Source organism: Dermacentor variabilis, unplaced genomic scaffold (assembly GCF_050947875.1).
Source record: "Dermacentor variabilis isolate Ectoservices unplaced genomic scaffold, ASM5094787v1 scaffold_13, whole genome shotgun sequence".
NCBI lineage: Eukaryota > Metazoa > Arthropoda > Arachnida > Ixodida > Ixodidae > Dermacentor > Dermacentor variabilis.
Window position 1 is genome coordinate 37,475,230 of NW_027460291.1, and position 14,462 is coordinate 37,489,691.

The window sequence follows — 14,462 nt, forward strand, 5'->3', positions numbered from 1 at the left end:
AGGACGACGCCTTCCAGACGCTCTTGGCGAAAAATCCTCAAACGGTTGACGACGTCATTACGCTATGCCAGAGCTATGACGAGCTCCGCAAACAAGCCCTTACTACGCGCTAAGCTGTCGCGCCGGACGACGCGATTTCGGCCCTAACCTACAGTTCCAGTGATGCTCCCGCCCACTCCTCGTTCGTCGGCCAGATCAAACAATTCGCTCGCGAAGGAGTTGCGCGCCAACTCTCACTTCTGCCTGCTATCCAGTCGGCTGAGTCCTCTTTGTCTGCGGAACGCCGACGGTTCATACACGAACAAGTCAGCGACGTACTAACACTCGGCAATCAGCCACCTCCAGCGCCGGTTCCGTTCAAGTACGCTGTCGCCGTCTCCAGTCCAAGACCTCCGCCTGCAGTTGCACACTACACGCTCACAAGCGGTTTCCACGCGTCGCGTTCTGCCGCTGTGATCTACACGCCCCGCAACAACTTCAGCTTGCATCCACAACCCCTACGCCCGGCTCAGTTTTGTGCACCCCAACCTGCGCAGCCTGTTCACAATCCATGGCGTACCCAAGCCCAAGACAACCTCCTCCCCCCCCCCCGCTCCCCATCTGCTACGCGTGTGGCTTTGCTGGCCACTTGGCACAGTTCTGCCGTCGGCGTAGTTGGTACTCTCCCGAGACGGCGAGACCACAAGGGAATGCTCCTGACTCCCAGTCCCAGTCCCAGCACCGCCCTTCACTTCCTCATCTCTTGCCCGAACCTTCTGCGCTCGTCTCCATCTCCCCGTCGACGTTCACTGTCCCCCATTATCCGCCGCCCTTCTGCTGTAGAGGAAAATTAAAAGTCGCAGTTGCGGAGGCAAGAACTGTGATCTCGCCGAACTGGTCAAGCCCTCGTTTATTACCTGCGAAGGTCATTGAAGTCTATGCCGGAGGCATCGCCGTTCACGCGCTTGTCGACAAGGGTGCCGCAATGTCCGTGACTGACGGCCAGCTTTTCCGTACGCTTCGAAAAGTCGCGACGCCGTTTTCTGCCATTTCGCTATGTACAACAAGCGCTGAGCCAATAGAACCTTTAGGAACATGCACCGTCCGTGTCGCCATAGAAGACAGTTTCTACCACGTTGAGTTTGTTGTTCTTCCTCGCTGCTCTCATGCCATCATTCTAGGGTGGGAATTCCTCTCATCTCATCACGCAATTATTGATTGTGCCCGTGCCGAACTAGCGCTGGCTCGATTTTGCTGCAATCTTTCTGAAGGTTTGCCTCTATCTTCGAGTGTCCGTCGCCACCACCACCGATATTCCTCCTTTCTCTTCTGCCCTTGTGCGCGTCTCCTGTGATGCTTTCCACGATTCAGCAGTGCTATTCACGCCGTCTGAACTTGCTGCACGCCGTTAACCCCTCTTGCTTCCCTTTGCTCTCGTTCCCATTCGCCAGGAATCCAGCGCACATTACGTTTTGAATACGTTTTCGTGTCCGTCAGGCTTGCAGCATGGCAAGTGCCTCGGTTCTGTTGACGGATTCGACGCGAGCTGTGTCTAGACGTGCCTGGTGACTCGACTCCTCTTCAGGTTGACGCTATGGCTCTTCCTGTATCTGCGTCTGCCGCCTGTATGTACCTGAACGTTTGCTCCGGGTATTAATCCCAACCTCACTCCGAGTCAGCGCACGCAGATCGTCAGCCTCCCTGGCCAATTTCGAACTCCCTTCGACCTCCAACAACAATGTCATTGACGTAACGGCAGCCATGCGCCACTGCGCCAGCACCCACACCATGTGGCCGCGACGGAGCGCCGTGTCATGAACGAGCACGTAGGAGACATGCTCCAACGTGGAGTGATACAGGCATCACACGGTCCCTGGTATTCTCCGGTAGTGCTGGTCAAAAAGAAAGATGGGACAATTCATTTTTGTGTGGACTATCGACGACTCAACAAGGTAACCCGGAAAGATGTCTATCCTCTTCCCAGTATCGACGGTGCACTGGACTTCCTTCAAGGCGCTGAATTCTGTTCGTCCTTGCACATACGATCCCGTTGCTGGCAAGTCTCAGTGGCTGACGCAGATCGCCCGGAAACGGCATTCGTTACACCTGACAGCTTATATGAATTTACCGTAATGCCCTTTGGCCTCTGTAATGCGCCTGCCACATTTGAACGAATAGTAGATAACATCCTCCTAGACCTCAAATGGCAGACATTCCTCTGTGATTTGGATCACATTCAGTGGCATAGCCAGAAATTTCGTTCTGTGGGGGGGCGGAGGAGGGGGGGGCTCACTTTGCAGCTCGGCCTCCTCCTTATAGAAATTCTCGAGGGATCAAACACATTAAACATTAACAATAACTGCGTTGCCATTGCGAAAGCTGCTGCAAACAATTTCTTGAACGCTAGTCACTGTCATGACAAGTAAAATATGCATTTTTTCATAAAAGAATATACTCGTATCTCTCAAAAATTCTGCCCGAAATAACTGATATCAACACTTCTATGTTTTCTGTATATTGAAAAAGTAAAGCAAATATCACACGAACTTTAGAACTGTATCACTTTCAAACCAGCGAAGCAGTTCATGCCGCTGCTATGAAAAATGTAAAGGCCATCAAATGCACAAGTTTAGAACGAATATTTTATTAAATCTTTGTTAGCCACCCTGCCTTTCTCTCATTTGCAGCTCTTTCTCTCTCTCTCTGTCATTCAAGAACGGTGTTTACATTTTTGTACATATGCAACGATCAGGGAAAAATCTCAATGATGCGGCCGCTTGTTAGAATGTATTGCGCAGGAGCAGCTGTCACCCGTCGTGTATTGCAATTGCTTCGAAATTATAGTCGCAACAGAGAGCACATATAAAATGCAGGAGTTCTGCAAAATATACGAGGGAGAATCAAATGAAACTGAGCCAATGCGAATATATGACAAACGGGGCACTTTATTTAAAAGTAGTCTCCATGAGCATTTCGAGATTTGTCCAATTGACTAAGGAGTCGCGTGATTCCCGTCTCATAGAACTCCTTGGGTTGCTGCTTCAAAAAGTCTGTATCTGACTCTTTCACGTCACAGTCCGACACGAATCTGGTTCCCTTGAGCAGTTTTTTTTTTTCAAATTCTTCAAAATGTGGAAGTCGCAAAGCGACAGGTCTGGGCTGTATGTCTGATGTTGCAGCGTTTCCCACTTGAACTTTGCAAGTTTTGTATTAACCACAGCAGCGAAGCCGGGACGGGCATTGTCGTGGAGCAAGATGACCCCATTCCTCAATTCTCCACGTCATTTGTACTTCATTGCGACATGCAGCCCATCCGACGTTTCACAATATTGGAAACAATTGATAGTCTCTCCAGGTTTAGCAAATTTGATCAATAATGGCTCCTGACGATCGAAAAGAAAGTCAACACCATCTTTCCAGCAGAAATGACGGCCCTTGCTTTTCTTGGGGGTAGTGAATCCAAATGTTTCCACTGTAAGCTTTGCCATCGTGTGTCAGGCTCATAGTACTGGCACCATGATTCGTCCCCAGTCACAAGTGCAGACAAATATTCCTCACCCTCATCGTGATACCGGATTAGATGAGTAAAGGCAGCACCGAATCTCTCCGTCTTCTGGCGGCGGTTAAAAATCTTGGGCATTCATTGCGCACACAAGAGCTGAAAACCGAGATGTTCATGAATTATGGCGTTACCCGAACCGTGATTGTTATTCACATGCCCTGCCAATTCATCAATGCTTATCCTCCGTTCTTTCTAACCAGCCTTTGCAATTGTTTAGGGGGTGAATGCACGGTGGCTTTTGCCCGGTCTTGGATCGTCTTTGCAACTTTCACGTCCTTCTTTGAACTGTTTGCTCCAACGCTTCACAGTGGCCAATGAAATGCAATGTTCAAAGTACACGGCAGCCATACGCCGACTAATTTCTCCTTGGGAAACATCTTCATCTGTCATAAACCTCACGACACCACGGTGTTCAACTTTCGGAGTGTCCACTATGTCACACAACCATGTTCAACCCAGTGTATGCGAGCATTAAAGAGCCTTGATCCTCACACCTGCGGGTCACTTTTGTAAAGAAGAGATGCGTCTGTGCCACGTGCATGCCTCAATGATAATGAACCGGACCATTATTGCGCAGGGTGGGTTGGCTCACTTTTATTTGACTCGCCTTCGTAAATTAGAAATGCGGAGATACAATGGAATATACAAATGCGAAGATACAGCTTGATAAAGGGCAAAAATGTGTCACTGGAAACAAAGTTCACTGCACGTATACACAAAACGTCGCAACAAGATATTTAAATATACGTATAAGCAATAAATCTACGTATCGAAGAAAAAGTCGGTATATATGATGCGTCAAACACGGCAAATAAACATGTTGCGCAACTACAGATTCAAAGATCACAGCTCCCCTCCCCTCACTCCCACGATGTCTGGCGCGCGACGGAAGGCGGCGCGCTTCCTCCCCGCTTTTCTCCCTTGCGCACCCAAGACAGAGCCGCCATCGTCGGCTCACCCATGCCGCCGCCACCCCTTACGCTTTCACTCGCACATACAGCACGCAGCGCGCGGTCATGATGTTACCGCCCGTGGGCTTCATATATACGGAACACGGGGGCGATGGCGACGGCAGGAATGCGCCTGGAGTGTTCATAAAACTGCTATCGCAATAATATAATAAGAGTATCCGGCAACTGAAACGTCCTGTGGCCCATTACTTTCCGCAAAAGTAATCAAATCGAACTTTCACCATGCGACAATTAACTGCGCCGCGACAGTTTTTTTCTTTTGTGGCGCGGGGGGCGCCGAAATGAAATAACGCTAAGGAAAGCATGCTGGCTACAATCCTATGCCTACTTTGGGAACCTAGTGTGGCTACCGAAGGAACATCGAAGAAAAGCTGAGACGCATGGTCCACAGGGAACCATACGCATACCGCTCGGTATCCTACACCGGCGATACAAAATTTTTCGGAAAGGTGGCGCTCAAGTGAACGTGTTGCAATCCGTTGAGTCCCCGTCGTGATGGCGGCGAGCGACCATGCATCGTTTATTTTTCTCCTCTATTAGCCGGAAAGCGTCCAAAACTCTGCCAGGCGAAAATCCACTCGGCCAGAGAAAAACGAACGAGCATCGAAGTGCGCCGCTCGGTGGTCGATGCAGCCCGAGAAAAACGCACGTGCTCTGGCTGGATCGGCAGCCCGCAAGTAGCGAGAAAAAAAAAGAATGAAAAAATAGAAGAGGCTCAATGTGTTCTCGCGAATAGAAGTCCAAGTAGAAAAATAAATAAGAACGTAGTTACCTTTGCTGGCTTTAGTGTCTTGACATGGATGCTTTGGCGCTGGATAAAGAAAGGTTGATATTCTTTTTTGTGGCATGACGGCACAAATGAACCACCACAACGCTTCGTCTCATCGGGCCTCGCTGCGTGCTTTGCCAACTTGTCTGATAGTGTCTTGAATTGGCTTTTCTCGTTGTATGGTGTGATGTACGTCTTTAGAAAAGTCAATGCGCCTTTGGCGTCAAATGTTTATAACAACATTAAACCCACGTAGTTTCGACATTGAAAATCTAAAGCGCGACTTTGGAAATGCCAATGCACCTGTCGCATAAAAATTTATCAGAACTTTATACCCATAAAGTTTCAGAATTGAAATCCAAGCGCTCCCTAGGCTCCGAGGCCTCCGCAAGATGCCGCGACAAGCCCACTCGCCATCCAAAGGCCTTTGAAACTTCGTGCTCGGATGGAGCTCCTTGGCTTACGATGCGTCTCTCGGTGCATGGGCGCTGCCACAAAATCCAGCCCGATTTCGCAATGTTCGCGCTAAAATGGCTTTTCGAGCATGAAAAGGACATTCTATACAAAATCGAACATGATTTCCGGCGCCGGGGGTTGCTTTGGTGGGCGGCGCATGACAGCACGAAAAAATTTCAGGGGGGGGGGGGGCTGAAGCCCCATAAGCCTTCCCCCTCCCCCCGAACCTGGCTACTCCCCTGATGACGTTGTCATCTTTTCCTCGGACGTTTCTTTTCACCTCATTCGACTCGAACGCGTACTCACTTGCCTCGCCGATGCTGGACTCCAGCTCAACTTGAAGTGTCGTGTCGCCGCCCGGCAGCTAGTCATCCTTGGCCACGTTGTTTCTATAGACAGTGTGTTCCCAGATCCAACCACACTCCAAGACGTCGCCAATTCGCACGACCGAAGACCACAAGAGAACTCTGCAGCTTCACCGGATCGTGCTCATACCTTCGCCGTTTCATCCGCAACCTCGCTTCAATATTAGAGACTTCTAGCCTGTGCGCTATTCCGGTAAACGGGAGTGGTTTGGGCGGATTGCCGGGTTTACGGGGGCGTATACGTGAGCGGCCAGAGCAGTGCAGCCGCCTGGCCGCTCACGGGGGTGACGGTGCGTCGCCTTCTAGCTTCACCCCCGATCCTGCGCTGTTCTTGTGCAACGAAATACTGGCTTCGATGAATTCGTCGTTGCATTTGCCAGCCGAGCATTCACGAAAGCGGAAACCAACTATTCCGTTACGGAAAAGGAATGCTTGCCTATCATTTGGGCCATAGCTGAATTTCGTCCTTACCTCTACGACCGCCCATTCGACGTAATAACTGACTACCATGCTCTCTGTTGGCTGTCGTCCCTGAAAAATGCTTCAGGTTGCCTCGCTCGATGGGCGCTGCGCCTCCAAGGGCATAATATTCGAGTCCTGTACCGCTCTAGCCATAACCATTCAGACGCGGATGCTGCCCTGTGTCGCACGAGCACAGTTATTCGAATGTACCAATATGCGAGTCCTCCCTTAAAACCACGAACAGGCTTTCGGAGCCGCAGAAGAATTAATAGATTGTTAAAGCGAAGCTTTCTTCCCTCTCCCTTCGACTTTCCCACTGCAGCTGCTGTGGCTGCTGCTGTCAGGCACACAGCTTCGGCGGTGGGGGGGGGGGTACCAGCGTCTGCACACATGACAGGAGCGAGTGAGAGAGGAAAGGTGACGCTAGAAACTCGTTTTCAACCCACCACGTCGAATGAGCACAATGCCCCGGCCGTCGCCACTTTAGCCTCTTGACAGCTGTAATTATCCGTGACTGCCCTCAGAAGCATTGCAGAAACTGCGGCGCTTCCCTTTCTACTAAGATGCGAGTCCAGAGGGGACGTTGATAGAACTGCAGGAAGGAGGGAGGAGAAGAGGCAGTTCCCATACAAAGGAGGGGGGCGAGGTGGCGTGAGAAGGCAAGCAAACCCTACTACTATACGGCGGGGGTTGTGGGGAAACTGGATAAGCTTAGGTTCAAGGTACAGTACAGCACGTTGCTGCTATTGCAGAAAAATAAACACCATGGTTATAAGTCAAGCGGACAAACTATTCAGGGCGTGTAGAGCCGCATTAATTAAAGCGCACCGCAGGGTCCAGCGATACTACGGAAGCGGTCGACCGTCAAATTCACACTTCTGTGGTCGCCGCGTTAGCTTTGCGGCTATGGCATTGCTTGAGGTCACTGATTTGATCCTAACCGCGGCAACCGCATTTAGATGGGGGCGAAAGAGAAAACGCACGTGCACTTAGATTTTGCAACACGTTAAAGAACATGATGATGTCAAAATTAATCCAGAGTCCGCCACTACGGCGTGCCTCATAATCCGATTGTGGTTTTGGCACGTAAAACCCCATAATCCAATTCAAGTTTAATACTTCTCCCGCAATGCGATGTGCCATGTGAGGCAATGACTATGCTCAACCCTGACAGAGGTTATGAAATATGGTGCACAACAACGCCTCAAGCAAATAACTCTCCCTGTGGATTCTGTGTACTACGCAGACAAACAGAAGTGGTGCCCACAAGGTAGCGTTTAACGTCAACTCACCACTTCGTGTTAAACTAAACGTGGAAGAAATGAAGGTTTAGCCGTCCACATCACCGCTAATTATCGTCAATCAAAGCATCCAGCACGGAATGCTTCGCTTACATCGATTCCCACAGTGCGTGGGATCTAATTTTTTCTATGCTGGCTTTTCTATCACATCCATCAGCGCCTTCTCCTAGCCGTGCATTGCGTCGCCAAGCGCACCATTTCTCTATTCGTGACGGCTCCTATCCAGGACGAGGCTCTGACTGCGTCGGAGTTGATCTTTACGGGCCCCTTCCGAGTACTACAGACGGCAGCCGCTTGGTGATTGTGGCGATAGACCATCTTACGCGCTACTCGGAAACTTCGCCTCTGTCCAACGTATCTGCGCATGATGTTGCCTGGTTTCTTCTGCGTAACATCATACTTCGCCACGGAGCCACCAGCCCAGCGACAGAGGCCGTGTCTTTCTCTCTGACGTTATAGAAGCACTACTCAAGGAATTCCACGTAATTCGCCGTACCACTACTGCATACCACCAATAAACTAATGGAATGACTGAGCGCTTTAACCGCACTCTTGGCGACATGTTAGCCATGTACATCGCATCTGACCAGACGAATTGGGACTGCGTCCTACCCTTCGCGAAGTATGCTTATAATACCGCCACACAGACCAATACAGGATTTTCCCCGTTCTTTCTTCTTCACGGACGCGAACTTTCCTGAACAATGGATACCATCCTTCCGTATCGGCCTGGCACAACGGTAGCTACTACCCTGTCCAAAGCTCCTGCGCACGCGGAAGAGTGCCGAACGTTCGCCCGCGCACTTTGGAAAATCAGCAGGGACAGAAGCACTGTCGGGACATCCCTGCCTCTCCTGCACCATATGCCCATGACTCACTAGTCTGGCTTAGGGTTCTCGCTACCAGCCCTGAAATTTTTCCCAAACTCGCTTCCAAGTACCAGGGTCTCCACCGTGTGGTCAACCAAACGTCTCGGGGGAACTATTTGGTAGAACCCCTTCAGCCACCTTCGCATAAGCGCCGCTGAGGCCGCGAAATTGTGCACGTTCAGCGGCTAAAGCCTTACTTCGACCGACCTGTGCTATCCTGCCCGTAAGTAGCCAGGATGGCTCCTCTTCCCCGGGGAGATAATTGCACTGGAGAAGAACGAGCAGTAGGTACTGCTTCGAGGAAGACGACGACGACGAGTTTGGTTGAAGCCGTTTGCCTGGATCACCTGAGCTGTGCGACTCTCCGAGAGCTTCATTAAGTACTCCAGGCATCTCTCGACACGTGCAATATATTGTAAGATTGTGTGGTGCGACGTCGTTGCACTATTGAGACGCGCCTTTTGAGATATTGCAGGTCTTCTGAGAGGCCGAACTATTCGAGTAGCATGACATCGTAGGATGCAACCGTAATAATGGGCTGGCATGGACTCCTCACTATAGGCCACATTGAAATTTCGGGTTTTACGCTGGAAATTGTTACGTGCCCTCTAGGGAGCGCTCTGCTGCAAGAATTTTTCAAATTGCCTCATTAATAGCCGAGGTAGAAATATTTCACTGCCGCGCACCCATGAGTTCAAGAGGCTAGAGCTACTGCCAAGAGGGACACTCTCTCCACTTGCCCCGTCTAGCCTCCACAAGCGAAATTCCTGCCCTGCGTTCTCCCATACCAGAGCGCGAGGTACGCCGGACTCATACGTCACGGGTCCTGCCTTCATTTTTTTCCCTCGCTTTTTGCTGAGCGGTGCAGTTCCGCTGACGGCGTCGCGCGCTGGCTGTTGCGTTTGTCTAGTTTCGCAGAGGACACGATTTTGCACTCTGCGCGAGAACACCTGCGTAGTGGTACAAGTCAGTGCTACACGAATACCGGGGCAGACACAAGCGGATCACAGAGCACGATCGCGCGCGGGAACGCGGTAGAAAATGACATAGTTTCGTTGTCTGCGAGCGCGACTGCACGACGTGGGAACAAGCAGACGAAACCGAAGTACGTCTCTCTTGTTGCGGTACGAAGTAAAACAAGAACACGCAGACATTCGGCTTTTGTGTTTTATTATTTCTCTAAACTTTAATTCGTCTACTGAAGCAACAGATTACACAACTAACAGATCTTGCCCCGAATTATTGTCGAAGCCACGTCTCACTACGAGCGACGCCACAGCAGTGCGATGTACATAGCCGCACTTGCGCAATATACGTCGACTCTCCGCCTGGGAGCACGGCGCCCGCGAGGAGAAGGGCAAACGGCGTTCGGTTTGAAATTGCAGCTCTTTCCGCGGCGCGTAGCGATGTAATACTTAGCAGACACGATTTTAGCGCGCATTGTAAGCACCTGGCCTGCAAGCTCAAACTGGCCGGACCTGGTGAGGGTCCCCGGCTCGCTAGCCCATGCTTGGGCGCCAGAAAGGACGAATCCTTTTCCCACGGGAAAGCAGTCGCTGCGGGCCCCGTGGCCGCTCTCATGCTCGCCTGCACATGTTTGCGGGCGCGCAATGCCTCATTATTATCCAAGAAGACGTCCCCAAACGCGACGAATCGCCGTCGGAAGGGTGCTGAACAGTGTCTGTCGCCGTGGTCGACGGACGCTGTCAAGCAGCGCTGCTCCCGGGACCAAATGAAGAAGTCGCCACCCAGCGTGGTTCGGCGTGGTCGAGTACGCGTGTTGTGTACGGGAGTGCGGGCTGCGAGGTTGTGTCTCCGGCGCACTTGTCCGCGGGAGCCTGTCGTTCAGTACCACAACAGCATTGAAATCACGAAGGGCCGGCACCTGCCTGTGAAGTTCTACACATTTAGGTAGTGCAAGAAAGGAGACAAGCGTGCATCACAGTTGTTATTGGCAGCGTCAAGTAAGTTGCGCTTGTTCGCTTTCCCATGCTAATATATTCAACGTTTTTGCATGCGAAATTTTTTATCCGTGTCGCGCAGTCAGTCGAGCAGGCTCTCGCATGTAACTTGAGTCCATTTATAAAGGGGACGCTAGGACTAGTAGCCTCCGCTGGCTGCCACCGCTGAGTGTGGGCAGGAGCGGCAACTTCGCACAGGTGCAGCGACTGGCGTGATTTGATGCGATATCACTCCATGATAAAACCGAAAACGAAGAAAGGGGCAAAGGATTCGCCAAAGATTCAAAAAAAAAAGTGAGAGAAACTGCCGTGGAAGGCTACCAGAGAAGTACTAAAAAAGTCAATTTTACCATCGCGTCTCGAGACACGACTGTGAAGTCTCTGAGGTGTCGAAACCAATGATGAGTTTATATATACCCTAGTCATTCGGGCACTTTGGAGCGCTGTTGAGTTGAATCCGGATCGAGTGCTCTTACACGGGCACTTTCGACCACAATTTTGCAGGATCCAGATCCAGTAGGTCACGATGGGCTGTCGTCTGCACTGTAATGCTGAGTGAGCTCAACCAACTCACTCCGGATAGTTGCACCGTGCAACAGCTACCATTCTTGAACGCGACTGAAACATTTGTTCGACACAGCTAGTTGGGCGATTTGGTTCAGCTCTGCCGGCGTGCGAATGCGCTTAAAGACAAGGAAGAAAGAAAGGACAAGACACACGTGTGTCTTGTCCTTTCTTTCGTCCTTGACTTCCAGCGCATTTACAGGCCTGCGAAACATATGTTGCGCGTCGGGCTTTGATCGCGATCAAAAGTGCCTATGTTGCGAAAGTGCAGAAGTATTAAACAATGACCGAACGTCAAAGCAATTGAAACTGCTGCTGCTCTCCTCTCGCAACACAACTCGCGGAGTCAAAATGGCGCACAGCACGGTCCGCAACATTTTGACAAATTGGCTACCCAATCATGCGGCTGTACTAAAGCGCTCCGCTGCTTGCAGTTTGCTATACTGCCGAAATGTTACCAATAAAGTGCGCGCTACACGAGAAAGCACAATGTGGGTCGCATGCGGCAAACTGCCGATGTTCAATGCGTCACTCTAAAGCACGTGGACGCAGAGCTGCAGCGATATTCATGTCGGCCGGACCAAACTGCCACGACTGAGCTAGAAGGTAACAACGCTGCCGCGGATAATGGCAAGCATGAAGTAAAACGGCAAGCTTTCGCTTTCCGGTTTACTTGATTCTATTATGGACGGTGGCAATCCATGCCTACCTACGTTCCTTTTCATGTATACCATTTACGCGGGCCACTCTAGCACTTGAGAGGCGGCTGCCGGGCCCGGATGTTTCTTCAGTGTTGTGACAGTTCACCACGCAGCAGTACCGGGATCCTTGGCTGCCCGAGCGCCGAACCATCGCGAAACAATGGCGACGCGAGGAGCCATTTTGCAAATAAATAAATAAATAAATAAATAAATAATAATAATAATAATAATAATAATAATAATAATAATAATAATAATAATAATAATAATAATAATAATAATAATAATAAAGAAAAAGAACGCGAGCATCGCGAGCGCTTCCCGGTGCTGGTGACGTTATACACGGTGACGCCATCTCCGCTAGGGGAAGGAGTGGCGCTGGCACCTGTCCGCAATCTTACAGGCGTAGGTAGCGGTAGAAGGTAGAGAAGTCATTCTCGGGCGTCTACAACAAGCGTGACAAATGCGCGTTTCTATAGCTCACTTCTGGTTTCCAAAATTAATTTGTACGGAATTGTTTACGATACGGAAAGTAGCAGCGTAAGCATTTTGGACATCTGGAAGCAGGAAGTCGGGAAACGCGCCCGCTAGAATTCATAAATTGCAACATGTGCCGTTATATAATTTATGAGAAAAGTTAATTAGTACATTTCCGTTATTTAGTTAAACTGGTGTTTCGGTATCTCATGCTAGAAATGTCCGCCTCTTCGAATAATCCCGCTGAAGCACAAGAATTATACTATCTGCGACAGGCGATATTCGAAAACTCCGTAAAGCTTAAAAATGATCACCCCGTAATTGAAGGGTACTGACATAAAAAAAAATTGCCGCTGTTTTGGCTCTTTTATGCGGTGGCCGACTTCATAATTACAGTACAGGAGCCTGAATGTTTCGGATGCTACACACATTGGAAATTATAGTGTATTTTATATGGCCCGTAATAAAACTCGCGTGAAATGAGTTCTATTTTGAATATTTATTCACAGAAATAAAAGAAAAAACTGAATTTCTGGGTTTACCTAACAGCCGATAACAGTATGCCAAATTTAGGGAAAATAAATATAAAGAAGGCAGAGTCCTTATAATGTTCTTAAAATTTTATTGCCTTTTTAAATTTTTTTTCTTTGCGCTTTGAAGCATCAGCCACATTTAGCCCGAGGAAGCGACGAAGAAAACGAAGACGAAGAGCACGTGCCAACGTTCTCTGACGTGTCTGTTGGCGATAACCGTTCCGAACCACGTCTCCGTTCCGCGAGCTGAAGTCGCCGAAAGGAGTGGAAGGACACGACGACCGTGATTTGCGACGCGACCGGTGGGCTCACGCTACTTCACGTACCTGTGCTTCCGAGCACAGCAGCGGCTACTGGCGGCGAGACCACCACGAGGGACCCGTGGCCAGTCGAGACGCGACCACTGGTGCATGCAGACACCTGCCCTCTCCATTCAGGGCTACCTGGCCTGGAAGCAACACCCCTGCCACATCAGGCATGCCGGTGGGAGCTACGGACGCTGGCGGGACATCAGAGCGACGGACAAGCGCCGAGACGTCGCTCCTCGAGTCGTCCACGTGCGTATCCTCGACAAGCAGGTCAACACCGTCGTCACCTGGAAGAGGATCGTCGCGTCTGCTGCAGTGGACAGGGTTGCGTGGTGGGCGTCCTCCCAGCGATCAGCAACTCTGGCTGAGGCACCTCGTCATCTGGGGCTGCGTTGAGTCCCACGAACTCAACGTACAGCTCCGAGTGGCGTCTGCGGCGCCCTCGGACGTATTGCTCCGCGGCCACTGGACTAGCAACGCTGGAAGGTGCCGCTGCTATCGGCTGCGCGGGGAGTGCGGGCTCGGAGCTGCAGTCGTTGGCCCCACGGTGGCTGTTACGTGCCGTTGACGGGACACCTTGCAGCCGACGGCGACGGCATGAGGTGGTGGTGCTTGCGCAGGCGCAGCAGAGACGGCGCAAATTTTTTTTACGCACAATGGCGTCACGAATTCCTAAAGATTTTCTTTTCCTTGACTAATTTATCATTGCAATTTTGTATTTCCGAAGTAATAAAACTGCCCATTTAAATTTAACCACATCGTTCTCAGTGTCGCGGAGGGGGGGGGGGGCTGTTTTGTGGTGATGTGAGGGTCATTGTAATGGAAGCAACAAAATGAGTTATGGAATTACTCCTTGAAATAACCAGCAGCGCTATCAATGCTGTAAGCTTACAAAGTGATGCACTTAATAGGATAATTTCTGGTTGCATTTGCCTCTATTTTCTTTCTACAAACAATTAGATACTAGTTACATATTGCAGTATTTAATGCAGCTACTCACCGCAGCCTAGCTAGACGAATACATTCACGTTTCGATCATTGACGTTTATCCTTGGTTCAAAAATATTATTGAAGGACAAATCGAAGTGTGCATCTAATTGGTTACTATCGCTTTGAGTGTTGTCATTAGATATCTCCTACCTTAATTGCGCTCTTTCTCATAGTCCTACTGCCGTGGCCCATAC

At 50.2% G+C, this 14,462-nt stretch overlaps 1 protein-coding gene across 1 annotated transcript in view; it reads left to right on the plus strand.

Moving 5' to 3' along the window:
* LOC142566641 (THAP domain-containing protein 6-like) overlaps window positions 1-13,674 on the plus strand; it is a 69,156-nt gene extending 55,482 nt beyond the window's left edge. The window contains exon 5 of the mRNA XM_075677475.1: window positions 13,315-13,674. Coding sequence (XP_075533590.1) covers window positions 13,315-13,674 — 360 coding nt within the window. The remainder of the gene's footprint in view (window positions 1-13,314) is intronic.
* The last annotated feature ends 788 nt before the right edge of the window (window positions 13,675-14,462 follow it).